Here is a 27,885-nt window from a genome sequence, read left to right on the forward strand (position 1 = left end):
AATCGTCCGATAGGATGAGAATGAAGATTTGAAGACTGCACAAATGAGGAAAATCTCTCTTCTGATTGAAAAAGTAAGTTTCTCGAGAATAACCTTAATGAATTATCTTTGCAAAACTTCAGCCACACACTTTCTGATTTTGTTGACTCATTATAAACATATCCAGGCCAGAATTGATGGAAAACATGAAATTCTTGAGATTGGATGTGGCTGGGGAGGCTTAGCCATTGAAGTCATCAAACGAACGGGATGCAAGTATACTGGCATTACCCTGTCCAAAGAGCAATTGACATTTGCCGAAACAAAAGTAAAAGAAGCAGGGCTTCAGGTCTTAAATTTCATCGAATCAGTCTTACTGAAATTATGCTATGAACAAAAGAATTGAAATATTGTTTTCACATAGATAAATTCTTTAAAGCTTTTTTCCCGTGACTCCTTTATACTTTATTTTTCCCTTTGCATGGTTATGCCAATATTATCTCTTCAGTATTTCAGAATATTTGAAGAAACATACTCCCAAGAATTACCAGGAATACTTTTATTGGTGTCTAAGATTTCGTTTTATATAGAATAATGTTAATTGATATCATTTTTTATCCTTTGTAATTCCTGCAAACCAATTTGTGAGAATGTTTAAGAATAGTTTTTAAGTTTTAACAAATCTGAATAAAGTTCTTGTCTAGGTTGTTCACATCTATTCTGCAACTTGAACCGCTGAGAGATGTTATGTATCTTAGGGATTTGTTGTTTCATTAGAGGTGTTACTGGAATCCTTTATAATTCCAGTAAACCAATTTGTCCAGGTCGTTCACTCAGCCTTGTCCCAACTTGAACTGTTGGGATAAGGCTGAGTCTAGAGGTGTAATTAATGCATTTTCAATTATACTTATTTTTAGTTGGTCCCTTCTTGCATTTGTTTCTCCTCCTTTTGTATGCTAGTAGGTTTTTGTACATTTTCAATTATACTTATTTTTTTTTTTGGATGAATAAAAATTTAATTACGAAGAAAGAAGAGGAATACAAGCCCTAGGGCCAACAACAAAGAGCTAGAGACTAGCTAGTGCGCAAAATGGAGATAGGGAGACCCCAGGAGACAACAATAAGCCTGTTCCTTGGGGTATCCTGTACACCAGCGAGGGGAAGGGAGGCAGCTTTGGATGAAACATCAAAGGAGATGGCCTTCCAAATCTTGTTGAAAGAGCGAGAGTTGGACGTCCATCTTCTAAGGTTTCGTTCCATCCAAATGTGGGAGATAGTGGCACAAAAGGCAAGCTTCCCAATCGAATCGCATGTCAAGTTGCCTCCGAAAGTCATATCAATCCAAACCCAATATTGGACTGCTCCATCTCCATCCCTGCCACCATCTCCACCGCTGCCTGCTCCACCTCTTCTCCCCTTCTTTCTGCCATCTTAGCCCCCTCCGCCAACCCCTCCACCTCAACCGAAACCCCCTACCTCCACCATCTCCATCCTTGCCACCACCACCACCACCACCACCAACGCTGCCTGCTCCATCACCACTCCCACACCTGCTGCCACCTTCGCCCCCTCCGCAAACCAAGCCACTTCCTCCTCCAACCCCTCTCCATCCTGGGCCTCCCTGCTCTCCAAACCACCCTCCACCTCGTACTCTGGACACCCCCTTCACTTCATCAAGCCCTCTTTGGATAACTGCTCGTCTTATGCTCTCTGTCCAAGCAGCCTCTCTTCACCTGAAGCCACCAAATGGCATTGCTGCCTCCTCGGTCACTTTTTTGGCTCCAGACCTTCCTTCAATATTGTCAAGAGCTCTCTCACCAAACAATGGAAAGCACTTGGCTCACTTGATCTCTTCCTGTTGGACTCAGGTGTCTTCATCTTCAAATTCTTCTCGGAGGAAATCAAGAACCGTGCTCTAGATGGTGCCCCTTGGCTCGTTGGCCCCAAGCCGATCTTCCTGAGACAATGGGACCCTTTCATCCAACTCCACAAGGTCGACCTCAGCTCCATTCCCTTGTGGGTCTCCCTTCTTGGACTTCCATTCCAATATTGGACTCAAGATTGTCTCAGTAGGATTGGCTTTGTTCTGGGACAGCCTCTCTACTCTGATGCTAGAACACTGAAAATGGACAGGCTCTCCTTCGCTAGAATCTGTCTCGATGTCCCTGCGACCAGCCCTCCATCCTCAGTCACAATCATGGAAACTGATAGATTTTGTTTTGAGCAGCCGATCAAGTTCGACTGGCTCCCTCCCCGCTGCCTGCACTGTAAGGTCTTTGGCCATTATTCAAAAGACTGCTCCCGCAAATCTCATCTATCTGCTCCGGTGCTATTCTCCTTTGCAAGGCCAGCCTGCTCCTTCAGAGGACCTTTCACGCTCGAGGAACACTGTCGCTGAAGCGCCTTCTTTCCCGGTGATTGACAAGGACAATAGCACTACTACGTCGCAATTGGCCTCTTTCGCAATTCAGGGAACTTGTTCTGCCACCCCGCAAGACTCTCGATCTCCATCTCATGGTCGTGCGAAGGGCCGACAACGTCGTCGAAGACGCCGCGCCATCCCGGCGTCAGAATCTCTGGCTCGCAGAGCCCCTGCTCCCTCGAACCCTTCGCCTGCAATTGCGCTGCATCTCTCTGACGCTGACACTACCCAGATTCAGCCTGCAAACACAAATCATCTGGCCATCGTCTCTCTCCCCGATGCTCCTTGCATCCCTGCTGCATACGAAGATCTCATTGGCCCTCTAAGGCCCCAGATGACTGGTTCCCCTGTTCCCTATGAACTGAACCCTCGTCTGCCTACTGCGTTCAACACATCTTTCTCCATTTTGGCTACTGATACTGCTGTGCGAAGCTCTCCTTCGCTCCAGGCTTCTCCTTCAAGCTCTACACTGCCATCGCTGCCCTTGATCGCTAGTTTACCCAGAGCTCAGCTCCCCTGTCGCCTCTCCACTGCAGGTAATCTTGCCCCTTTGCAAGGCCCTATACCAAACCCCCCCCTCCTGTCCCTTTCACTTCCCAGTTTGACCCCCTTTCACGCTTCAGACTCCCCCCCCCCCCCTCTTACCTAACCCCATTGGCCCCACCACCTCCACCAATCCCAACCCAATCTCCCCTTTCTCTAACCTCTCCACTTTCCCCTCCAGTACGCTGGCCCACTCCCCTACCAACTCCCTGGCCCACTACCTTTTTAAACCGGCCCACCTGAACCTCATTCCATCCTAGTTCTCCTACAATCTTCCCATTTTACCCCCACCTACCCATCTAACTCTTGAACCCTCCACCCATGACCCGGTCACCTCTAACCCATACCCAACCACCTCTCCAATCCTTGAACCCATCTCCTCCTTTGACCCGGTTACCACCCCTAACCCGGTTACCTCCACCCATTACCCATATGTAACCCATCAACCATCCCTTACCCTTATCCCCCTCCATCCCTTGAACCCAACTCCCTTACCCAGTTCCACTAACCGCCTCTCCTCTCGGTCCACCTCTCCCAACCCTTCCCCCCCCCTTGGCGATGTCCCCTCCCCTCCCCCCTCTTATCCGCACGGTACCCCCTACCCCCCCTTCTTCTCCCCCCCCTCTCTTACTCCCCCCCCTCTCGGCCCTTCCTAGTGCTTGTGGCATTCCTTCCCTTCTTGCTCGCCATCGCCCCACCGTCTTCTACTCCCGTAGGAGATACAAGAGCATCCCACCCCGATCTTCGGCGCCCTTCCTTCTCTAGTTTTCCCATGTCGACCGGTCTCATTTGGAATGTTAGAGGTCTTAACTCCTTGGCCAAGCACCAAGAAATCAAAGCCATCATTAAGAGCTCCCATTCTAATTTTTGCACCTTGTTGGAGACTAGAGTCTTGCAAGAAAATGCCTCCCGCATTGCTGCCTCCATTGCCCCCTCTTGGTCCTTCCTTTCCAACTACAACCACTCCCCCAATGGCCGCATCTGGATCCTTGGGACCCTCTAAAAATCAACATCTCCATCTCCCACTCCTCCCCCCAGATCCTTCACCTGCTTTTATCTCTCCCCAATTCTTCGGTCTCCTTTTCCCTCTCGGTAGTCCATGCCTACAACAGGGTCGCTGATCGCTCCGCCCTTTGGGACGATTTGATCCACATCAAAGCTGGTATAGGGTCCACCCCTTGGGGGGTGGGTGGTGACTTCAATGTTGTTAGGTTCCAATCCGAGAAAATTGGAGGTCGCCCCCTGGACCACAACTCTATCCAAGCTTTCAATGATTGTATTGAGGACATTAATCTCACCGACCTCAGATGGTCAGGTTCCCCGTATACCTGGAACAACCGTAGAGGGGGAACTGATCGCATTTCTTGCAAATTGGACCGAATTGTGGTCAATGACTCCTGGCTCTCTTCCTTCCCACATTCTCATGCCAATTTCCTTCTACCTGGCCTCTTCGATCACTGCCCTTGTCATCTTCTCATCTAGCCATACACCTCCTTTAGCCCTAAGCCCTTTAAATTTTTTGACATGTGGATCTCTCACCCCCTCTACCTCCCCACCGTTCTCTCGTCTTGGAGCTCCTCAGCTCACAGCCCTTCCCCCCCTCTCATCGCCTTCGCCAAAAAGCTCCGCCTCACCAAATCCACCCTCAAATCTTAGAACTCCAACACTTTTGGAAACATCACCTCCAGGGTCTCCGCTGCTCGAGCCGATCTTGCCACTGTCCAATCCAGCCTCCAATCTGACCCCCTCAACCCCTCCCTGGCTGAGGATGAGAGAAAGCTTTCTGAAGAACTCTCCTCTCTCGCCTCTTCGAAAGAAAGCTTCCTCCGTCAGAAATCCCGCATCAAATGGTTGGAGCTGGGAGACTATAACACGGCTTTCTTTCACCGTTCTCTAAAAGCCAGGTTGAGCACCAATTCCATTACTATCCTCCTTGGGTAGGACGACTCTCCCCTCTCCTCGGTCTCCTCTATCAAGGAGGAGGGCCGCCTCTTACTTCACCTCCCTCTTCAACCCCCCTCTCCCCCCATCTCCCCCCCTCCCCCCTAACCTCATCAACAAATTTGTTCCCCCTTCCTTGGCAAGCTCTCTCCTTGTGATCCCCTCTGATGATGAGATCACCCAGGCCATCTTGTCCCATAAATCCAACAAGGCCCCGGGCCCTGACGGCTCTAGCATGGGGTTCTTCTCGAGCTGTTGGGATCACATAAAGGGTGACCTCATCAAAGCTATCCGCAGCTTCTTCTTCAACCCTAGCCAGCTCAAGCAGATCAATCAAACTTTTCTTTGCCTCATCCCCAAGAAGGAAGGGGCCTCTTCCCTGTCTGACTTCAGACCCATCTCTCTTTGCAACCTCCTCTATAAGTTCATTGCCAAAATCCTGGCAAACCGAATCCAGCTTGTCATCCCTTCCTTTGTCAGTCCCAACCAATCTGCCTTCATCTCTGGCAGAAGCATTGCGGACAACATCCTCCTTTGCTCTGAAATTGTGTGAGGCTTTGACAGGAAATCCCACTCCCCTGCTGCCCTTATGAAAATTGACCTCCACAAAGCCTTTGATTCCCTTAGATGGGACTTCATTAGCGAGGTGCTTTCCCAGATGGGCTTCCCCCCCTCCCTTTCATTCGCTGGATCCTCGCCTGCATTTCCTCTCCCTCCTTCTCTGTCATTGTCAATGGCTCTCCCGCTGGCTTCTTCAATGCCAAAGTTAGAATCCGCCAAGGGTGCCCCCTCTCCCCTTTCCTTTTCTCTCTGCCCCTTGAAGTCCTTTCGCGAAGTATCCAAACCAAGACCGATCTCCACCTCATCTCTCCCATCTCTAAGTGTAAAAGCCTCAACCTCTCTCACCTTGCTTTTGCGGATGATCTTATGATCTTCTCCAAGGCCTCCCCCTCCTCCATCACAGCCATCATGGATTCCCTCCACCTTTTCGAGAGTCTCTCGGGTCTTCGTGTCAATCTCCTTAAATCCAAACTCTTCCTTGCTGATGTCTCGGCCTCGGATAGGGACATCCTTCTTAACCTCACAGGTTTCTCCCTTGGCTCCCTCCCAGTGAAATACCTAGGCCTCCCCCTCATCCCTGCCAGGCTCTCTAGCCATCATTGTATCCCCATGCTTGACAATATCCGGAAGCACCTCTAACTATGGAAAGGCCGTCTCCTATCCTATGCAGACAGGCTGGAGTGCATCCGCTCGGTCCTCCAGGCCTTCCTACTAATGGAGCGGCATCTTCGGCCTTCCTAAAGCCACCATCAAAGCTTTGGAATCCCTCTTCTGTGCCTTCCTCTGGAAAGGAAAGGAAACCCCCCGCTTCCTCCACCCCATGAGTTGGAAGTTCATTTGTTGTCCCAAATCTGAAGGAGGCCTTGGAATCCGTCGTATCCGTGACTCTAACACTGCGGGTATTTTGAAGCAGATTTGGAAAATCTCTTCCAAACACGATTCCATTTGGGTTAATTGGGTCTACTCCCACCTCCTCAAAAAGGATTCCATCTGGACTGCCCCCATCCCTTCCGACTCCTCCTGGGTCTGGCGCAAGATCCTCCTTCTCCGCCCTCTAGCCCTCACTGCCACCTCCTCCCATATCTCTGATGGATCCTCAATCTCCCTCTGGCTTGACCCCTGGCACCCCAACGGAGTCCTCTTTAACTTCCTTGGTGCACGAGCGATCTACACCTCCGGCATTCCCAAATCCGCCCCTCTCTGTCATCATTGCCCATGGCACTTGGACCCCCCCTCCCCCTTCCCCCCCCCCCCCACCTTCTCCCGTTTCTGGAACTCCCTGCCCCCCTCCCCTACCCCTGCGAACAAGACCATCTGGCTTCCCACCACCAATGGCCTCTTTACTTTCAGCTCTGCCTGGAACCTAGCCAGAACCCATGCCCCTAATGTCCTTTGGCACAAACTCATGTGGTTTAAAGGCCATATCCCTAGACACAGCTTCCTTGCCTGGAGAGCCCTTAGACATTGCCTCCCCACCCAAACTTTCCTTCTTCACCGGCGAATCCCAGTTCCCCCCTCTTGCATCTTTTGCTGGTCCGGCCACGAAGACATTGACCACCTATTTTTTGACTGCCCCTTCTCTACTACCATTTGGAAAAAAGCCCTTTCTTTCATTTGGCCTCGCAACAGGAGACCCCTCCCCTTTGCTAGAGAGTGGCTTTGGCTGGATATGAGTTTTCCTAGGCAAACCATGTGCAACACGATTGGCAAGCTTGTGTTCAGCGCGACCCTTTACCACATTTGGATGGAAAGGAACCTTAGGAGATGGACCTCCAATTCTCGTTCATTTGACTTGATTTGGAAAGCCATCTTTTTTGTTTTGACATCTCCACCAAGCTTGGTGTTTTGCCTTTGAAGGCCATCCCGGACACCCTAAGGAACAGGCATATTGTTGTCTCCTGGGGTTTAGATAGCTCTTTTTTTAGAACCAATTAGTTGGTTTGTCCCCCCCCCCCTCTCTTCTCCCTGTGTACATCCCCCCCCTTTTTTTCCCTCTTTGGTAATACATTATTTATTCAGCAAAAAAAAAAAATCCAAACCCATTCCTTGGAAAGGGGCACCAGTGATCTCCAGGTGGGCCAACAATGGCGTAGGACACGGTTCCAGATGGAGGCAGCAAAGGGGCAAGAGAAGAACAGGTGCTCTGCATCTTCGTGCCCATTCCAGCAAAGGCAACAGTTGGAGGATACTTGCATATGACGATGCAAGAGGAAAGCTTGGGTTGGGAGGCAGTTTGATAGGGCGCGCCAAGTGGTAAAGCTCTGTCGAGGGATGTGCCCTTTAAACCAAACAACTTTATGCCAAGGATAGCGGGTCCCTCTATGTCTAACCATGTCCCAAGCGGAGTGGGAACTAAAACTGCCATAGGGGGAGGGAAGCCACAAGATGGTGTCACCTCTGCCTCGATGACCAGGGGGGATAGGGGGGAGGGAGCTTCAAAGATCTGCAAGGGGGGGAGTGGATGGGGGGGGACCAAGAGCCTCTGGTGATGATGGAAGCCACAAGGGAAGATCTATCCAGACCAGAAGCATAGATGGCACGGGAGCTGACAATGGAAGCAAGGACACCTGAGGGGTGCCATTTGTTGAGCCAAAGGGAGGTTTGTAACCCATCATCGATCCTGCAAGATATAGCGCCCATGGCTTTGTGCCTCACTTGGAGAATTCTACGTCAAATCCAAGAGGAGTCAAGAGTAGAGCTGACAGTCCAGATGGAGTCTCTACGGAGAAGCCCAACATACACCCAGGAGGTCCAAATGCTGGATTTGTTGGTGAGAAGCTTCCAAAGCAGCTTGAGAGAACCAGCAAAGTTAACATCTTTAATCCTTCTGAGACCAAGAGCTCCTTCAGATTTGGGACAGCAAATGGAGGACCAGCTTTTGGGGTGGAGGAACCTAGCTGAATCCACACCTTTCCAAAGGAAAACACACATAATAGATTCGGCAGCCTTGATGGTAGCCTTGGGAAGGCCGAAGACACCGCTCCAATAGATATAACAAGACTGGAGAACCGACCTAATGAGCTCGAGACGACCTGCATAGGATAAAAGTTTGGCCTTCCAAAGCTGAAGCCTCTTGCGAAGAAGGTCAAGGATGGGGTTGCAATGGTGGGTTGAAAGTCTGGCAAGGATGAGAGGGAGGCTAAGGTAGCGGACGGGTAAGGTGCCAAGGGAGAAGCCTGTGATGGCAGTGAGGGTGGCTTTGGTGGTATCGGGCAAGGAAGATTTGGGATTTAAGGAGGTTAATACGAAGACCGGAAAGCCCCTGGAAGAGGTGAAGGGAGGACATGATGGACTGAAGGGAGAGGGGATCAGCCTTGGAGAATATCATGAGGTCATCGGCGAAAGTCAAGCGGGTCAGGTTAGTGGGCTTACATTTGGGAATGGGGGAGATGAGGCGGATGTCAGTTTTGGATTGAATGCTACGGGTGAGGACCTCAAGGGAAAGGCAGAAAAGGAAAGGGGAGAGGGGGCAGCCCTGGCGAATACCAACAGAGGAGTTAAAGTAGCCCGCAGGGCTGCCATTGAGGAGGACGGAGAAGCGAGGGGTGGAGATGCAAAAGTGGATCCAGTTGACAAAGGTAAGGGGGAAGGACATCTTAAGAAGGACTTGGGAGATGAAGTCCTAGCGGATGGAGTCAAAGGCTTTGTGGATGTCAATCTTCAACAGGGCTGAGGGGGTGATGGATTTACGGTGGAAGCCTTGAACAATTTCTTGGCAAAGGATAATGGTTTCCATGATGCTTCTCTCAGGAGATAAAGGCAGATTGGTTGGAGCTGACTAGGGAATCAATGACAAGCTGAAGCCGGTTGGCTAGAATTTTGGCAATGAACTTGTAGAGGAGGTTGCAGAGGGAGATGGGTCTGAAGTCAGGCATGGAAGAGGCTCCTGAAGATTTTGGGATGAGACAGAGAAAGGTGTGGTTTATGCTTTTGATCTGGTGGGGGTTGAGGAAAAAGCTCTTGATGGCACTAATAAGCTCTGCACCGATGATGTCCCAACAAGTGGAGAAGAACCCCATACTGAAACCATCGGGGCCTGGAGCTTTACTAGCCTTGTGAGAGTGAACAACAGTGACAATCTCAGAGTCAGAAGGGATGGAGCAGAGGGAGTAGAAGAGGTGGGAAAGAACGAATTTGTTGATTAGGTCTTCAGGAATGGAGGAATGGGTGGAGGGGGGGGCAAAAAATACCAGTGAAGTAGGTCACAGCTTCGGTTTTGATAGCTTCAACAGAAGAGAGAATCGAACAAGGTTCAAAAATTCGGGTCTCGGAGCCATCTCGGCCCAGCAAAAAACCGAGTTGGGCCGCCCTCGGCGAGTTTGTGCATTTTTTTTTTCTGACTCGGAAGCCCATCTCGGTGGGTTTTAGACCTCTTTTGGGTCTGAAAATCGGTATACAGCCTATTTTAGGTCATTTAAACACAATGGCATTATTAGATTTTGCAAAAACAAAGTCCAAATAGGAGTTTGAGTTAGTGGGAACGGGAGACACTTACTTATTCTAGAAACCAAATAGTGACAATAGTCTTATTTATGCCTAAATAACTCCTTGATATAAATCAGATTTAAGCAATCTTGGACTTGTTGGAAAGCTTTCAAAACATAGCTTTCCAACAAGTCCAAGATTGCTAAAATCTGATTTATATTGAAAAGAGTTATGTCTTGGTCAAACTTAATTCGGTGTCGCGCGATTGCTGTCAAAATCGCTCTGAATGAAAATAATTTTTTGGACATCAAAACAAATGAATATTTTACCGCACTTTTGGTTTTTAGCAATGTTTTACCATAATAAGATTTATGGAATTTTTAGATTTGAGAAAAACCCCAGCATTAGAAAGTTGAAAATTGCACCTATCGCCGAAAATCCAGTTTTGTTCTTGAACTGGGGGGTTGATTTTTTTTCCTTTTGGAATTTTATTTTTTAACTATTTTTATTGGATTCAAATGGGGGGTATTTGCTTATTTATGAATAATATCTTAAGTAAATGAAATACAAATACAAAAGCATTTACTTAAATAATATTAGGCATACATAAGTGTCTGTCTTCTCTGTCTCGGTTCCTGGCATACATAGGTGTCTGTATACCAAGAATTTCCAGCAAGATCTCGAGATCTGACACTTATATAAAGGACCTACATGGGCATTTTCCTATATCAAACCGAGATCTAGGAGAGATATTGACATTTTAAGTTTCGTAGGCCATCTCGACTCGGGAAATTGGAAAACCGAGAATCTCGGCGAGAGCTCGCGAGATTTCGGACTATGGAATCGAGCCATCAGAGGTGGTGAGGGAGAGAATGGAGTTGGAGTTGGATCTGGCTTTGAGAGAACGGTGGAAGAAAGTTGTGTCCGAGTCTCCAAGTTCGAGCCATTTAATCCGGGATTTTTGTTTGAGGAAACTTTCCTCAAGAGAGAGAGAGGAGGACAACTCAAAGGCAGCATGGATCTCTTCCGCTGCAAGGGAGGAGTTGAGGGGGTCGAACTGGAGACGGGACTGGATGGAGGAGAGGGTGTCACGACAAGAGGAGACACGCGAGGAGATGTTTCCAAAGGTGGAAGAATTCCAGGACTTGAGGGCAGATTTGACATTTTTGAGCTTCTTAGAGAAGGCAAAGAGGGGAGAGGAGAAGGACTGGACAGGGAGGTTCCAAGCTTCCTGAACAATAGGGAGGAAACCAATATGGGAGGACCACATGTCAAAAAACTTAAAGGGCTTGGGACCGAAGGATAAGTACAGGAGGACAAAGCGAGAGATGGGAGAGTGGTCAGAGAGGCCGGGGAGGTCGAAGATGGCATAAGAAGAAGGAAGGGAGGAGAGCCAGTGGTCATTTACGAGGACACGGTCAAGCTTGCAAGCTACTCTGTCCTGGCCAGAGCGCTTGTTGTGCCAAGAAAGCTCAGCACCCGACCATCTAAGGTCGTTTAGCCACGTGTCCTCGAGACAAGAATTGAAGGTATCAACAGCTTGGTGGTCGATGGGGGAGCCACCCAATTTTTCGTGACTATATCGGACAACATTGAAGTCGCCACCCATGCCCCAAGGGGCGGATCCAACAGACAGAACAATGGAGAGGATGTCGTCCCAAAGAGGGAGCCGATCCAGATGGCGATTGAAAGCGTAAACCATGGTGAAGAAGAGGTGGTTGTGAAGGTGATCAGATATGCTAAGATGGAGATATTGAGGGGAGGCAAAGGAGACCGATATATGGAATTTGGATGGATCCCAGAGGACCCAGATACGGCCACTTGGAGAGTGAATGTAGTTGGAGAGGAAAGACCATGAGGGAGCAAGAGAGTGAGCGATGCGGGAAGAGTTGGGTTCGAGAACTTTCATTTCAAGGAGGCAGCAAAGGGAGGATTTGGATGATTTGATATGGTCATGAATCTCAGCTTGTTTGGCCGGGGCATTGAGGCCACAGACATTCCAAATGGTCCAAGGGATTATGATCAAAGGGGGGGAGGGGGCAACCAACCAGCGGTGCTCTCTCAAGGGGGGAAAGCAAACCAGAGGGGAAGAGGGGGATAAAGGGTATTGGGCTGAAGGGTATTGGGCCAGGGTGGGACCGGTTGAAGGACCAGGAGCAGGTTTGAAATGGTTCGGCCAGGGGGGGAAAGATGTCATGTCATAAGTTAATTGGGCTTGATGGGTAAGGTGGGTTAGGTGGGATAGGGTTGCGGGTTGGTGGATCGGGTCAGAAGGAGAGTTGACATGAGATGGGACAAAAGGGGGTGAGTGGTGGTTATGTGGGACACGTGTAGGAGAGAGGTGTTGAGCATTGGTAATGGGGGAGGAGGGCTTCGAGAAAGGTGAGGTTTGGATATTAGGGGTTAAGGTAAGTTTTGGGTTTCCAAAAGGGGAAAAGGAGCTGGACAAAGGCAAAAGGAGATTTGCAGAGGTAACGGCAGGGGAAGCCTGCAGGTCGTCGTCACAGTTCAGGCAGGTCTCGAGGGGAGCATTCGAGGCTGCAACGTCACTATCATCACCAATATTGAGAGACCGAAGTACCACGAATCTGTTGTGGTCAACATCAACTGATCCTTGAGGTAGGTGGACATCGGGGGAGTCACCATGGCCGGGAACCTCACCGGCGTCACGCAAGCTTCTCTGGTGGCGTTTTCTTTCTTTTTTCCGGCCACATGAGGTTTCAAGGGACCTTCAGACACTATAGTTTTGCCTGTCGCCGAAGAGGTTGTCGCCTGAGCATGAACAGCAGCGTCGTCTTTCGCCAAGGTAGCGATCATAGCAGCGTCTTTGTCTTCCCTAATGGCTTCAACCTCCTCCACAGTAAGCAGCGCTGCTGCAGTGACATCGACTGTGGTCTGAGCTTCATCCAAAGGAACAGTAGCAGTGATCGAGGGAGACGGCGAAGCTGTAGTGACATCAACAGAGGCATCAACAGCCGGAAGGTACTGTTTTGAAGGGTGGCCAAAGGTTTTGCAGATGGAGCAGTATTGGGGTAGCCACTCATAAGTCACCCTTTGATAGAAAGAATGGCCATCTTCTTCCTGGATGAGGACAGAGTCAGGGGGAGGGACTTCTGCAGAGATTTCCACACACATGCGTGCGAAGGAGAGACGATCCAATTTCTTGGTGCGCTCGTTGGAGAAGAGAGGGTTGCCGATGGTTGATCCAACGAGGCTGAGTCTAGAGGCACACCAATAGTGAAATGGAAGACCTGGCAGACTGACCCAGATAGGGATGGATTTGAGATCGATTTTGTTGAGAGAGGAGCGATGGTCCCATTGCCGGAGGAAGATCGGTTTCTTGCCAACCAGCCATGGACCACCCTCCAAGGCTCGAGACTTGTCGGAGTCGTCAGAGAATCTGAAGATGAAGATGCCGCTGGATAGAAGGTAAGTGAAGACGGCCCCTGCCGTGCGCCATTGCTTTTGCAGTGAAGATTTGACAACATGGAAGGGTGGACGGGCACCAAGAAAGTGCCCCACGAGGCAGCAGTGCCTTTTGGAGATCTCATCATCAAGCAGGCCCTTTGGACAGAAGCCTACCTTAGAGTCGTCAACGATAGTGGGAGGGACAAAGTGCAGGGAGTGTCGGTCAGTGGTGGTAGAGGTGCTGCTGGAGAAGAGGGAACTCCAAGTGATGGGTGGAGGGGTGCTTTGGGGATGTGCAGGGCTGGGGGGGAGAGAAGAGGTTAATGCAGGATTTGAGGGTGAAACAGGGGGTGGAGCAGAGGGGAAGGCAGCAATGATGGGTGCTTTTTGGTTGGCGGGGGCAAGACTGAGAGAGGGGAAAGAGGAAGTTACAGGGGAGGGGGGTGGTGTGGGGGGGGGGGGAAGCATCGGGGCAGGCAGCAAGCAGGGCTGTTGGGGGGGCGGAGTCATTGCCGGAGAACCATCAGCCACCACATAACTTAAGTCATAATATTTTATACTTATTTTTAGTTGGTCCCTAATTGCATTTGTTTCTCCTACTTTCGTATGCTAGTAGGTATTTGTACATGCTAGTTATGTTTCACAAAAATCTCAGTTTCCATTGTGTATCACCTTATTTTGTGAAACTTTTTTTCCTCTTTCAAGTCAATGCACAGAACTGAAAATACAGTCAAATGAATACCATATGAATTTGAGACCTAAAATGATCTTATATCAGTGTACATATTGAGGAAGGGCATGGTTCGAAATTTTGGTTGAAATGACCGGGAAATTTTGAAAAATATTTTAGTTTCCAGAAGTCTCGAAACGAAACAAGGGTCAATCATTTCGGAATACTAAACTGAAATTTCTGTCATTTCAAGCATTTCGGCGATATTTCGACTCATTTCGGCAAAATTTTGAGATTTCTCCCCCTTTCGCCTAAGAACTCCAGAATTATTACAAAATCTCAATTGTTTTTTTGTTGAAGTCTTTCATTTTGCTATTGAATCAAGATTTGGTGGTCAACTGTGGAGCATTCACTTTGTCATTTGGATGGATTGAAATACCATTTGGCCAAATTTCCTCAAATTGTTAAATTTTCACCTATAGGAATGTTGTGATGGACTTCGAGAGATTCTTCAGGTAGAAGATGACATGATCGTCATATATCATAGGGTCCAGATCCAAACTACCACTTTGGATGTTTTTTCCCCAATCTAATGCTTCAAACATATGTATACATGCTTAAATGGGCAATCCCTATTAATTGTCTAAAATGACACTCTTTGTCATTGGTGTCCTATTAAATGGTATTTCTTCATTCTTAATACATATTTCAATTGCTTGTATTGAATGTTGTGTTTTCTATTATTAAATAATGTGTAGAAAAAGTTGTATAAGAGAAAGGATACTGAAACATACATCACACAGTACCAACCTAGGGTGCGAAGCCAAACTACCATTTTGCGCGTGTTCTTTTCTAATTTCAGGGTTCAAATATGTTTAAAGATGCGTAATTAGGGTTTCTCTGAAGTTTCAAGATAAAATATAGCCATTTAACCACCAAAATGGCCAACCAAAATGTACTTGATTTTGGTCAAATTTTGACCGAAATCCAAAATCTTTAACTATGGGCAAGGGCAGTTCTCCAAATTTTTTATGGGAACCCATTTGGGTTTCTCAACCTGACCTGCTTGCCTTGGCCTTTGCTATATCCATAAGCGACTTCTATGCAGGACATGATTTTGTTAGAGAGAAAAATCTCCTAACATGTCAACTGTCAAGATTCACATAACTTGTTGTTTGAGTTAAAATAAACCGCAAGCGTACGGGTCAATCGTAGCTACGGGTCGAACACGAGGAGATATACGCCACTCTATTTAACTAACTTAAAAGTAATGCAAAGTGAACCAAATTAATTAAATTACTAAATTAATGGTAATTAAACTAACGGATCCTAACTCACAAGCATCTAACAAATTACGCATCTACTGGATTAAGTTGGCGTCCTAACACATGAACATCTAACCTATCAAACTACGGCAAATTGGGAGTAATTAAAAATAAAATCCTATACTAACGCAAGTTGGAAGTAATAAAAATGCAGCCACACATCCACATCCACATAAACAAAGTAACCACATAAGAAAAATAAAAGAAATAGAAGGAGAAGGAGAGAATGAGATAGAGGAGATGGGAGAATGAGATTGAGAGTTTAGAGACTGCGAACCTAGATGTGCTTGAACCAGATTAATTGAAGAAGCTTGAATGAATACTTGCATGAACTTACCATGGCCTCCTCTTCTAAATCTCCAAGTCTTGTCATCAACATAGGAGCTTAGACTAGAAGGCTTAAAACCTAAACTAGAATTAAGAAATTACAACCCAATTGAAGACTTAAATTGAAATCAAAGCATAAATTAAACCTATTACAACCATTAACTAAAAATCGTAAAAGCAAACTAGAACTTAGAAAAGCCAAAAATCACAAATTGAGAGGAGAAGAAGAGAAGGAATTTCACTAAGTGAATGAACTAAAAATTACACTAAAAACTGAATTAAAATTGAACTAGAAACTAACTAAAAACTGAACTAAAAACTAACTTGTTACAACCCAAAGGGCAAGGGGTATTTATAGGGGGAAGAGAGGAGAAGAGAGAAGAGGGAAGTGTAGGAGAAATATTCCCTAAGAAAAGAGAATATTCTCTTCTCCTTCCTCTTTTACAATGCCTTGAATCCTAAGAAAAAAAAAAAAAAATAGAAAGAAGAAGAGAAGATTGTTTACATAGACCTTCTATTTCTAGAAAAGTAAACTTCCAATTCTAACAAGTGCTTCATTTTCTTTGTAGATATCTTCTCCAAGCAATAAAATCAAAGCATCTTTGACTTTTCAACCTTCCATAGATGAGAAAATATCTTTCAAAATAAATCTATCCCAAGTGAAATTCCAGGAATGCTCTTGAAAAGTTGGAGGAGAGAGAGAGCAAGGGTGATGACTAGGATTTCACTCATAATTAATGAAATGCCAAATCTGTCCTTCAAAAAACGTGGAGTATGGGGTGCTTAATAGGCCTCACTATTGTGTTCCTTGCGAAAAATCACCCAAAATAGACCCAAATTTCGTCCAATTTGGAGTTAGGAAGCCCAAGATATCTCAAGTTGAAGTTGGACTATCCAGAGCCTTCCAAATGGAATCTCTCGGCTACAGCAAGGATAACTTCTGATTATTGCGTTAAAATCCCTCGAATCCGAACTTCCGTTTTACTTTGTCCCCGGTCGATTTTTGATAATTACAAACAAACCCCTGCAGACCATTTTCACGCGTCGCTACGGAAACAGCCATAACTTCTTCGTTTCAACTCAGAATCAAGTGCCGTTTGAACCGTTGTGAAGCTGACTCGATGGGCTACGTATCCATGGCATTAACACCTCAAAATTATGCTAAGGGACCCACTGTAATCACATTCAAATTTGATTGATTGGCGTGATTCTTTCAGTGATCAATCCAAACTTGATTTTCTCGACCCCTGGGCGCTTCCGGCTATTCTTAGTATCTTTTGTTCCATTTTCACAAGAATTCACCTAAAACCTGAAAAGCACAAGAAAGCACCGAAGTAACTCTGTCCAATGTGGTAAAATATATGTTTTATGCCCTAAGATTTCACACATAAATGTGTTCATCACTTGTATTTACTCTACTTTCAGGACCGCGCAAGATTCCTTCTATGTGACTACCGAGAATTGCCTGACTCTTGCAAATATGACAGAATTATATCATGGTGAGTTCCTCATCAACTCCAATCTCTTTTATTTATTTTGAGTAAACAACTCCAATATCAATCAGTGTTTAACATGCACATGTTATTTCCGGACTTTAATTTTGACGGTGAGATGATTGAAGGGGTTGGCCATGAATTCATGGAGGATTTTTTTGGCTGTTGTGAGTCAGTGTTAGCCGAAGATGGTCTTCTTGTTCTACAGGTTAATCGTGCAGTTTGTTAATTTCACCCTGGTTCTTAGTGATGTACCATTGACTAGTTTGTAGTTTTAGCCCAATAGATGTAACTCTTTTCCAGTAGGAGTATTCTGTTTGATATTCAATGTCTTTCATCTATTCTCTTTAATTTCTTTGAAGTGGAACCAAAGGTGTTGATTCATTGGACAGAGGGCTGTCATTCACCATGGTTGATCTTTATGCGGTTTACATCAATGCCTGATGAACGGTATGATGAGTACAGACGAAGCTCGGATTTTATAAAAGAATACATTTTCCCTGGTGCATGCATTCCATCTTTGAGTAGAGTAACATCGGCAATGGCATCAGCATCTAGACTATGGTGAATATTAATGTTAACATCATATTATTAAACTTGCATCGCTTCTCATCCTTTTCTTTGTGACAAGTTTACCAATATGTTGAAGTGTTTAATGCAGTGTGGAGCACGTGGAAAATATAGGAATACATTACTATCCTACACTAAAATGTTGGAAGAAGGATTTCATGGCAAAGCAGAGGTATGAACAATAACCATGCAGCAGTTATATTGACTTCAATATAACTGACCTCAATGTCTGTTGGAAACTTTATCTCATGATTCGTGAGGCCACTATGTATGTTATGTGCATACAGTTATACTCTTATTATCATGTTCTGTAAGCATTATGTACATATTTTAGTACATGAAAAGCTTGCACGAGAGTAAAAGGATTGTAGCACTCTTGATCAAAATACAGGTTTTCATTGTCATTTCAGGTCATTATTGAAACAGTATACCTCCTAAATATTCCGTACCAGGTGCTACTATGGACGTATTATTGACTCTTCTCTAAAAATATGAACTTTAATGATTTCTGAAAATTCTGGTTCTGATGGGAAACTTTCCTGTAATTCAAAATTTGAGGAAAATGTATATTGTGCATCCTTTCTAGGTTTATTTAATGGGCATGTTGGCAACTTTGTCATGTTGAATGAAACCGCTAATACTCTCAGGAGAATGAATTACATTTAACGTCAAGGATTCAATGTTCCAAGGTCATTTCAATTCGCAAACCCATGAAATATAACCAACATTGTTTCATTGCAAATATCACTATCACAATGAGTCACCGAAGATGGGGAATAATTCACATGGATGCTTTTGGGGCAAAATGTGCTTTTCAGTTTTTATGAACGTCATTGTCTCCTAGTTTCGGATTAGATTCATGTAGCTGGAATATGAATGCATCAGAATCTATGAATGTGCCTGCTTCTCCATTAGATTTAAAGAATTATGATATTTCAATTCTCATACTTGGAACATTTTTACATAGAGAGAGTTGCTAGATTAAATTGTGAAACTGTCGGTTGTTTCTCTGACCTCTGTTGATCAAGATTGTGGTGCATATATTATGGTCTCTTCTAAATTTAAGTAGATTCGTACTGTACATAACCTAGCAATGATGACAGGAACATCAACTCTTGGATGCTATCAAAATTTTCAAAATAGAATTCCAGCTATTTCACGTTTTCATCTTAACCAAATGATATGGTCTTTAGTTGTTAATGTTGTGTTTGGTTCTGATGTTGTGTTACTTTTAACTCTTCTATGTTCCAGTGAAATTCGTTCATTGGGATTTGATGAGAAGTTCATACGAACATGGGAATATTATTTCGACTACTCTGCTGCTGGTTTGAAGTCACGTACACTGGGCAATTATCAGGTATTAATCTCAACTTGTACACAATAGTTTTTAATACTTCCAATTGAGTAACTAATGTAGTACTGTAATTGAAGACTCAAACAGTACCAAAAACACTAAAAAAGGAAAGCTTAACCCAATACTTAACTAATTAGGTAACATAACTAACTAGGAACTGACTCAAAATAGGACTGGACTCTTAGAATCCTAATCCAGCCTGATTAAAACACTTAATAACAATTAATATAAAGAAATAAAGACACATACTTAACTAATCCCATATGCCTTGCCTCTACCCATATTATAGCCCCATTAAAATGGCCCATTACAATGAAAACACATGGAATCAAAGGCCCAACACATACATAACCTACCCCGAAGCTTATTCCAATAAGATGAGCCCATTTAGGTGATTTAACTGCATCGATTCTCCCCTGCTTGAAAAAACTCGACCTCTAGTTTTGCAGTGACAAGGGGAGACAACATGTGAGTAGCAGCTTTGACCATTCCCAAACAGAACTCTAGTGATGCAGGGACATTAAAAATAAAATCCTCAACCTTGGGAGTTTTATCTTAAAAGTATTGAGATGGAATCACAAACACAATAAATTTTTCGACATTCAGAATAGCATCCGGGGTGGTGACAGCTTCATGCGGAGTGTAGATGAAGTCTTCCATAATCACGACCTCATTTGGTGCTTTAATCGTGTCTTCATCAACCTCTGTTATGCAATCCTCAACTTTGGTAGCCTTCTCATCAAAGACTTGAAGCACAAACTCTACCTCTTCAAGAACAACATCATGAATGTCGGCGATTTTTTCTGGAGAGTTCTCAAGCACTATCCTATCTTCCATTGTTTCAGCTTTGTCTACTTTGATTTCTTCAACATAGACCTTTTCAGTAGAATCTTCTACCCATTGATCTGCAGTCTTTGAAGTTTCAACCACCGTCTCTTCTTTATCATAACAGTTCACTGTGATCACTTCAGCTTTATCTTCAACTTTAAGCTCATTTTCTTTAAATTCTTCCTTTGTTTCTTCCTTTGATGGTGTAAAGTTGAGCTCAGTTGTGCTTTAACGTTATTGGTGTCCAACTTCCAACACTCTCCAATTGCGAACTGAACTTTATATATGGTTGCTTGAAGTTCTATTCACCTTTAAATGCCTATTGGTGGTAATCTTGTCGACGGGCTAGCTTCCTTTGGATATGCTCTGGTAGGTACTTGTTCTTCAACTTGTGTTTCATCTCTTCCCAAGTCCTAGGTTCACGTCTTCTAACTCTAAGCCTTTCTTCATGGAATCTCCACCAAATTTTTGCATGACCAGCCAAACTCAAGTAAACAAATCTAAGCTTCCGCTCCTTTGTCAAGTTGTACCAGTAAAAATATTCCTCTAGAGAATCTAACCAATCAAGGAATAACCGTGTCTGTCCAGAAAAATAAGGAACTTCTGGCTCCACCTTCTTTGTAGTAATATCAGTGCTCCTGTAGTAGGTGTTGTTTTCAAATGTACTCCCTTTTTGAACTCTCATTGGCTTACTAACAGTTGACCAATAGGTGGTTTTCTATCAACTCCACGATTTTCAAAAGGTGTATGGGATGTGTAAACTCTCTGTGGACCTCTATCCATAAACCTCTGATACAAATTTTTCTTCCTCTCCAACTGGAGATGGTTTTCTCACGTCCAGGGAACCTCACAGCATTCAGCAATCCATACAAAGGTGTACCATCAGCATACTGAATACCTTCGAGGTGGTCACGTTATCTCCAGCTATTGCTTGTTGAACCATCATCTTTGATACACCAAGCATTTATTGGTTGAATTTTGAATAGAAGGATTGATTGTGATTGACCACTACAAACCCACTTCCAATTTGCGCACTGCTTCTTTGACAACAAACATTAGTTTAAGAGTAAATATTCATTTGGATATTTGAAGCAATGGTTTTCAAATCAACTGCTTTGGCTTTCTACCACATGACATGGTCCTATGATGCCAATCACCAGTTAGGTGACCTGTAGATAACTTCCTTTGCCATGTAGGAGACTTGGGGCCTATTACATTTCTATTCTGAAAAACTATTTTGGAGTCGGATTTTTTTTTGGGGATAAATTACAGTTGAGGTACCCAATGTTTAAGAAAACTGTGCTTAGGCTTAGGGTGCTTCATGTTTCAAATATTATGTTTGAGGTTCCTTATTAGGTTTAAGATTTTTATAGTTCTAATTTCACTCTTTCTACCTTTAAAACTCTTGCTTTAATCAGCCTAGCTTTTAAGTAGCAGCATGGCATCTGCACAGCAATCCAATGAGGCCGCAACAAGACCACTTTTACAGACATACGATCACAGGTTTTCTTCTTCCTTTTTCTCCACTGGTTTACCTGATCTTCTTGGAATCCATCATTTTCGCCGTATGAGGTCTTAACCTGCTCAAACCAACACATCCTTGGGCTCTACTCCTGTGATGGTGCTACTATCCTTCTCTGCTAAGTTATAGTTTATATAAGGGAAGCAAATGGGATAGAGACTTAACTAAGTATCTGAGTCCAATATGCATCCACATGACAGGATCTTTCAGATTATTAATTATATCCAATTATTTGATCAGGCCAAATATGTATGGACAACCCTGTTACACTAAGACATCCAACTTACTTTTGATTCGAACAATTCTTCAGGCTTTGAATTACAAGAGGGTTTCCCCCAAAAGCAATGCGCAGTCTCATGAGACTCATGATTCTTGAGCTGCTGATCAAGTTATCATCCTGGAAGATTGCCTTTTTAGGTGAATGATGGCAGGAAGGTGGGGGGGGGGGGGGGGAAACAACACAGGGGAAGGGAGATGCGGCCAGGGAAGACAGTGGGGAGGGGGGAGGGGTAGAAGGCTGGGGGTGGGTGTGGAGTAACGAGACAGGGGAGGAAGGACAGAGGGCATGGGGCGGGTTTGCAGAGGGGTGATGCATGGTTGCGCAGGGAGACAACGACAGTAGAGAAGATTATTTACACTTGTTCCTTCACTCTTGGTCATACAGATGGTTACAACACTGATGAGACCCAAGTCAATTACTCTTACTAGTCCTCTTCTACAATTTCAATTCCCTTTTCCCAAATCTAAGGGAAAAATTGGAAATAGAAAAGTTTTAAATCTATTAAGGAACCTCAAAACATAATATTTGAAACATTAAAAAAAAAAAGGCATACCCAGTGCACAAGGCTTACGCAGCCTTACCCATGTTTTGCAGAGATGCTGTTTACTGACCCAAACCAACAATCACTAAGTCACAAGATGGAGCAACCTTATAGTCGAGATCATATTACATCAATGTATGATTGCATTAATACATTTACATTAAATTGATCATATTGCATTACTACAACAATAACAAACACAGCCTTATCCCAACTTAATGGGTTCGACGACATGGATCCAAAACAAACAAGAAAAAGGAAGACTACAAAGAAAACCAATAAAAAAAAAGGTAACGAGGAGACGGAAAAAAGAGGGGTAGGAAATAAGCTGAGAAATGCAAAATGACAAATGAAAAATGGAAACTAAAAAGAAAAACGAAGAAAGACAGAAAGTAAGATGAAAGAGGTACAACTTAACAAATCATGAGAATATCAACTAGATCATATCACTCCTCCTTACTATGGCATCCTTAGGTATCCGTTGAACATGGCCATACCACCTCAAACAACTCTCTCAAAGCTTGTCATTCATCGACGAAGAGCATACACCATTGGACATCATTTTGAATGCTCTTGGTTAGGTAGTCCATGATAACCACAAATAGATACGGGCTTAAGGTTGATCCCTGATGTAACCCAATCATAATTGGGAATTCTTTTTCTTGAACTCCCATTGATCTTACACTAGTCACTATGTCCTCATTACATGTCTTTAATTACTTCCACATATTGCATTACTATCATAGTTATATTTATGGCATAAATACAACATTTAACGCACACAGAGCACCTAGGCAATGCCTAGTCGGGTGCCGCAATGCTTAGGCACCTCTCCACCGCCTTGGGACGCCTAACTGCCTTGACATGGTCCTATATATCATTTCTGCAAATTCCAATCGGGTTTCCACTTTGAAATACAATCAATCAGAATAAGTAATTTCAAACTCATATTTATTCACAAAACAGTAATGTTTATCTTTGAGTTGAATGGAGAATAGTTTTCTTAAATGTTGGGTACCTCAGTTGAAATTTACCCTTTTTTTTGTTTTTGTTTGGAGTACTTCTATATGAAAGAAACGTGTTTGGTAACACCAAGTAAAAAATTATTTCTGAATTTGAAATGCACATTAACAGAAGTACTTTTTCAACTAAAAGGGGCGCTGTTCTCTGTGCCGTAGCGCAGCCTGCACCTAGCCACATGGGGGTGGGTGCAATGACCACCCTGCCCCCTGCACAGGCTGCCCATGTTGTGCTACAGTACAGAGAACATTCTCCCTTATATAAATGCCATCATTTATTAATAATTATAAAAAAGGTAAATTACACGTCACCCCCTGATTTTCAAATGAAACTCAAATCACCCTCGGGTTTTTTAAAATATTCAAATTACCCTCTGTATTAGACCCCAATATGACAAATCAGTCCCTGTTGACCTAGGACTTTGGCCGAACCATGTAAGCTTGGTCTTCTTCTTCATTCCCTTTTTTCTCTCCTTGTTTGTCGTATTAACTATGGACAAAGTTTTCCTCCATCCATAGAAGACAATAAATACTGTTTCGATACCCATTCCTGCTCTCTCCTGCCCCATGGTGAATGGGATCCCATTCACCATTCACCGTGGGTAGAGGGAAAATTAAAACATATTTGATCCCATTCACCGTGGGTAGAGGGAAAATTAAAACATATTTGATCCCATTCACCATGGGTAGGGGGAAAATTAAAACATATTATAGAGGCTTGTCGTTATTTGGATTTAAGATCTAAGTTAAAATTGATATTATGCTTTAAAACCCCCCCCCCCCCAAAAAAAAAAAAAAAAAACCCCAAAGACTACCTACGTTAAGAATCAAGTCAATGATCATATATTCTTTTTAGGGAAAAAGAACATCCCTTGGTCAAGTGGTTTCTGGAGGGAAAATTAAAGAATATTACGGAGACTTCTCGTTACTTGGATTTAAGATCTAAGTTAAAATTGATATTATGCTTAACCCAAAAAAAAAAAAAAAAACCCCAAAGATTACCTACGTTAAGAATTAAGTCAATGATCATATATTCTTTTTAGGGAAAAATAACATTGCTTGCTCACATGGTTTCTGCATGTCGATGCCTTTGCACATTTTCATTAGCCCCCAACTGGTGTGGGGCTACATGACCAAACAACTATCTCTTGCCTTTTTTTTTTTTTATGGTCAATGGCTCTTAATCTCCAAGATATGAGACACGTGACAAATTATAGATGCTTTAAGCCATTTGTAAAAAGGAAAAATTACACGATTAGTCAATTTTGACTTTTCTTTTACAAAATTAGCGAGTCATTGTTTTAGTTAACAAAAATAAACTATTTTGAGTTTTGGTTTACAAAACTAACCACTACAATGTCTCTCCCTCTATTATCTATAATATTTGACATTTTTACCCCTATCCTGCTCTTCCGCTGCAACCTCACCCTCTCCTGCGCAGCCCCACTCTCCCCTGTCCCATCTGATACTCCTCCTCCTCTTCTTGAGTGGTGGACTTTTCGTTCTCTCCTCTGTTCCACCCTACTAACTCCGATCACCATGTCCAAAGCTAGAGGTTTTCGGGGGTGTTAGGTTTGGTTGGATTTAACACCGCGTAAGTATGAGAACGCAGTTGAGAGGTGCAATGGTGTTGCAGAGGTTCTGGAACGCCGTTTGGATTTGGGGGTGGAGGACAATTCACTGGAAGCCAACGCCTCTCTATGGGTCGCTTCTTTCTCTCTCTCGAACCGATGAAGATCTGTGACTTGCTACAGGTGGCGTAATCTTGTAAAGGGCGCTTACACCACCTTGATTAAGGAGTTTTGTAAATTGGGAAAAGCAAAGGTTGGATGCTGGTTCTTGAAAGAGATGGAGACCAAGGGTTGTCTTCCAAACACATACGGGTTTTGCGATTCTAGAAATTTGGATTCAGCTCTTGATTTGTTTCATGAGATGCAAATAGATGGGAACAACTTAGCATTAGTTTTCTCTATGGCTGAATTTCCGACCTGCTTCAATGACATGGACCCAAACAAAGTCCAAACACTCTTTGATGTTGCCGAATTTCAAGCCAGTAAAATCAATAATCTATACCCAATAAATTCCAACAACAAGAAGAAAAAGTTATTTTTGTGATAGGTTTCAATTCTAGAGGTCGAGAGAGAATGTAATTGAAGAAGATGTTCAGTCGGCGATGAGCAGGGAGCAGAGAGTGTGTAATGTGCAGGGGCAGAAGCGGTGCTGCGCAGGGCGATGAAATGGTGAGGCGGGGCTGTCGATTTCGGAGAAAGGACAGAGGGGGTGGACTGGATGGGGCAGGGAAGCAAGGGTTGGGGCAGGTAGCAGCTGGGGCGTGGTTGCAGGGGATTACATGGGAGGGTGGTGTGGGGTAGGGACGGATTGGGTGGCAGGAGGAAGAAGAAGAACAAGCGTCGGAAGAACAGTTAACGGAGAACGGGGAGGTATGAGTAAAATTGTCAAAAAAATTCTTTACATAGGTCATGAACACTATTTTGGATAGTTTTGTAAACCAAAACTCAAATTGGTGTATTTTTGTTAACCGGAACAATGAATGGTTAGTTTTGTCAAGGGGAACTCAAAAGTGACTAATCATGTAATTTTCCCTTGTAAAAATGAGTACATGACCCAATTGCTACCATTTGTGTTTCACTGATCTCTTTGCAAGGTTCTTAATCCCAGGATTGGTCTTGGGATCGGTCAAGGCCGAAATCGATTTGATACAGTTCCAAATCAGTCAAAATTGGTCTGGATCAATCAAAAATGGCAAACATCTCGGTTTTGCTGGATAGGTCTTGGGATTGGTTAGCATTGGTCAAGAAAAATATTACCAAAATAAAAAATTTTAAAAAAAAATCCTAAAAAAATACAGGAAATAAGAAAATCGCAAATAAACAAAAGAACCCATAAAAATGGATGGACAAGAGATCTCTACTTGGTCGCATGGTCTCTATACAAGCGTCTGGGCCAATGGATGAGCACACCTGGGTGTCTACCTAGGGGGCAGAAGCGTCATCTCACGGTGCCCTGTGAGAGGGTGTAGGAAACACCACCAAGTAGAGATCTTTTTCCCAAAATGAAATTCAGAGAATTTCTACAAAAGTTTACCTTTGTTTCTCATAATTATATGTTTTGATATTTCTACCAAAAAAATTTATATGTTTTGATAGATTCCTTTCTACTGAATTTTTGGTCCTTCCATTCAATAAAACAAGCAGGGATACCAAAACAAAACCCAACGAGACCAACTTGATCGGAACAAATTTTAGAACCCAAGAAACAAAGAAACACCCTTTTCCAACAAAATACAGAAGACCCGTTTAAGATTTCCAGGTTTAATGATCATCAAAACCTTAAACTGCCAAAAGAGCCAGAGAAAATCTACGAATGGGTGGAATTAAATCGACCCAGCTTGGATAGAATAGAAAATTAGAAATAAATATGGAGTTCGTGTTCTTACGAGCAATTCGATTTGGGAGGAGATATTGGTGAAGAAGCCTATTGAACTCTTAATCCAGTAAATAAAATGCAGAAATCTTCACTTAGATCGATTATCCCGTAAAAAACGCTAAGAACCCCCTTAATTCTTAATCCAGTAAATAAAATGCTGAAATCTTTTTTTTTTTTTTTTGGTTGAAAAAATCTTCACTTAGAAACGGTAAGAACCCCCTTTCTTCTCACAAATTTGGGACTCCCAAGTTGCTGAATCGCATCTCCAGGCACTTCACGGACGAAGAACAGCAAAAAGGGGGTTTAAACCCTTGTTTTGCTAGAGTCACTTCTATCGGAACCATGGTTCCTAATCTCAGATCGGATCGGTATTGGTTGAGGCCAATCCCGAGATTAGACCGATCTTGCAAGGTCGATCTGATACTTGTTGTTTTTTCGTGTTTTAAAACCTATAATTTTTTCTCCATCCCAAGCCTTTCAAGCTGTGATTCAAAGATTTCGGATGTCAAATCTGTGAGAAAAAAGCGGGATCTTACTGTTTTTTACCAGGGAATCGATTAAGAGAATATTTCTCCTTCAGGTGATTAAGATTTTAAAACTCAGATTTTCATGTTCTTCTCTTGAGTCTCTCATGCCATTATTTAGAGATTTTAGAGATTTAGCCTCAAATCCGTGAATGAAAAAAGGGGAATCTTACCGTTTTGGATTAGGGATCTATTATGGAAAGATTTCATTCCATGAAAAAATTGATTTGATCCCACAAAACCTCAAGTTTTTAAATAATGGCAATAGCGGGTGAGATTGAATAAGCTCAACCTAAAAAAAATAGGATTAAGGATGCAATCCTAACCAATTTGGCTCTCCAAATTACCATGTGTGAAAACACATTTTAGAAGTGATTAAAAAAAAAAGTTTTGTAAGGGCACCTCATTGTACTTATGGGAAGATTGGCTGAAATTGGCTCCTTGCTAAAAAATTTTTTTTTTTTGGTAAAAGATGAATTTATTCCCAAATGGATAAGGAAGATTATACAGAGGATATGATGGAGATTTCTCTTTTTCTTTTATCTTTAAATCTTCAAGTAGGACACATCTCCCTAATAGGAGCTCTCTCCGTGGACCTAACATCTACCTAGGTCAATGATCCAATAGATGACCTAATTATATGCATCCCTATGTGCCTGGACGTAAGGACAAATACCGGACGCAACCAATTAGTATTCTTTCTCCC

General features: G+C 43.7%; 1 protein-coding gene across 1 annotated transcript; it reads left to right on the plus strand.

Annotated features, from left to right (window-relative positions):
* LOC122655545 (tuberculostearic acid methyltransferase UfaA1-like) lies at window positions 1-27,356 on the plus strand. Its single transcript, XM_043849741.1, has 11 exons — window positions 1-73; window positions 167-328; window positions 17,027-17,100; window positions 17,209-17,302; window positions 17,522-17,658; window positions 17,756-17,836; window positions 18,916-19,021; window positions 20,669-20,759; window positions 24,126-24,132; window positions 25,368-25,374; window positions 27,342-27,356. The coding sequence occupies exons 1-8, from the start codon at window positions 44-46 to the stop codon at window positions 20,738-20,740; spliced, it is 756 nt and encodes a 251-aa protein (XP_043705676.1). The 5' UTR covers window positions 1-43; the 3' UTR covers window positions 20,741-20,759; window positions 24,126-24,132; window positions 25,368-25,374; window positions 27,342-27,356.
* Window positions 27,357-27,885: the final 529 nt, after the last annotated feature.

This window comes from Telopea speciosissima, chromosome 3 (genome assembly GCF_018873765.1).
Source record: "Telopea speciosissima isolate NSW1024214 ecotype Mountain lineage chromosome 3, Tspe_v1, whole genome shotgun sequence".
Classification (NCBI taxonomy): domain Eukaryota; kingdom Viridiplantae; phylum Streptophyta; class Magnoliopsida; order Proteales; family Proteaceae; genus Telopea; species Telopea speciosissima.

Excerpts from the sequence above, each read along its gene's own strand:
- LOC122655545 (XM_043849741.1), top strand. The coding sequence starts at position 44 with ATGAGGAAAATCTCTCTTCTGATTGAAAAA. Across the intron at positions 74-166 it reads TCTCTCTTCTGATTGAAAAA|GCCAGAATTGATGGAAAACA; the intron begins GTAAGTTTCTCG and ends AAACATATCCAG. Across the intron at positions 19,022-20,668 it reads GTACACTGGGCAATTATCAG|ATGGTTTTCTCACGTCCAGG; the intron begins GTATTAATCTCA and ends CTCCAACTGGAG.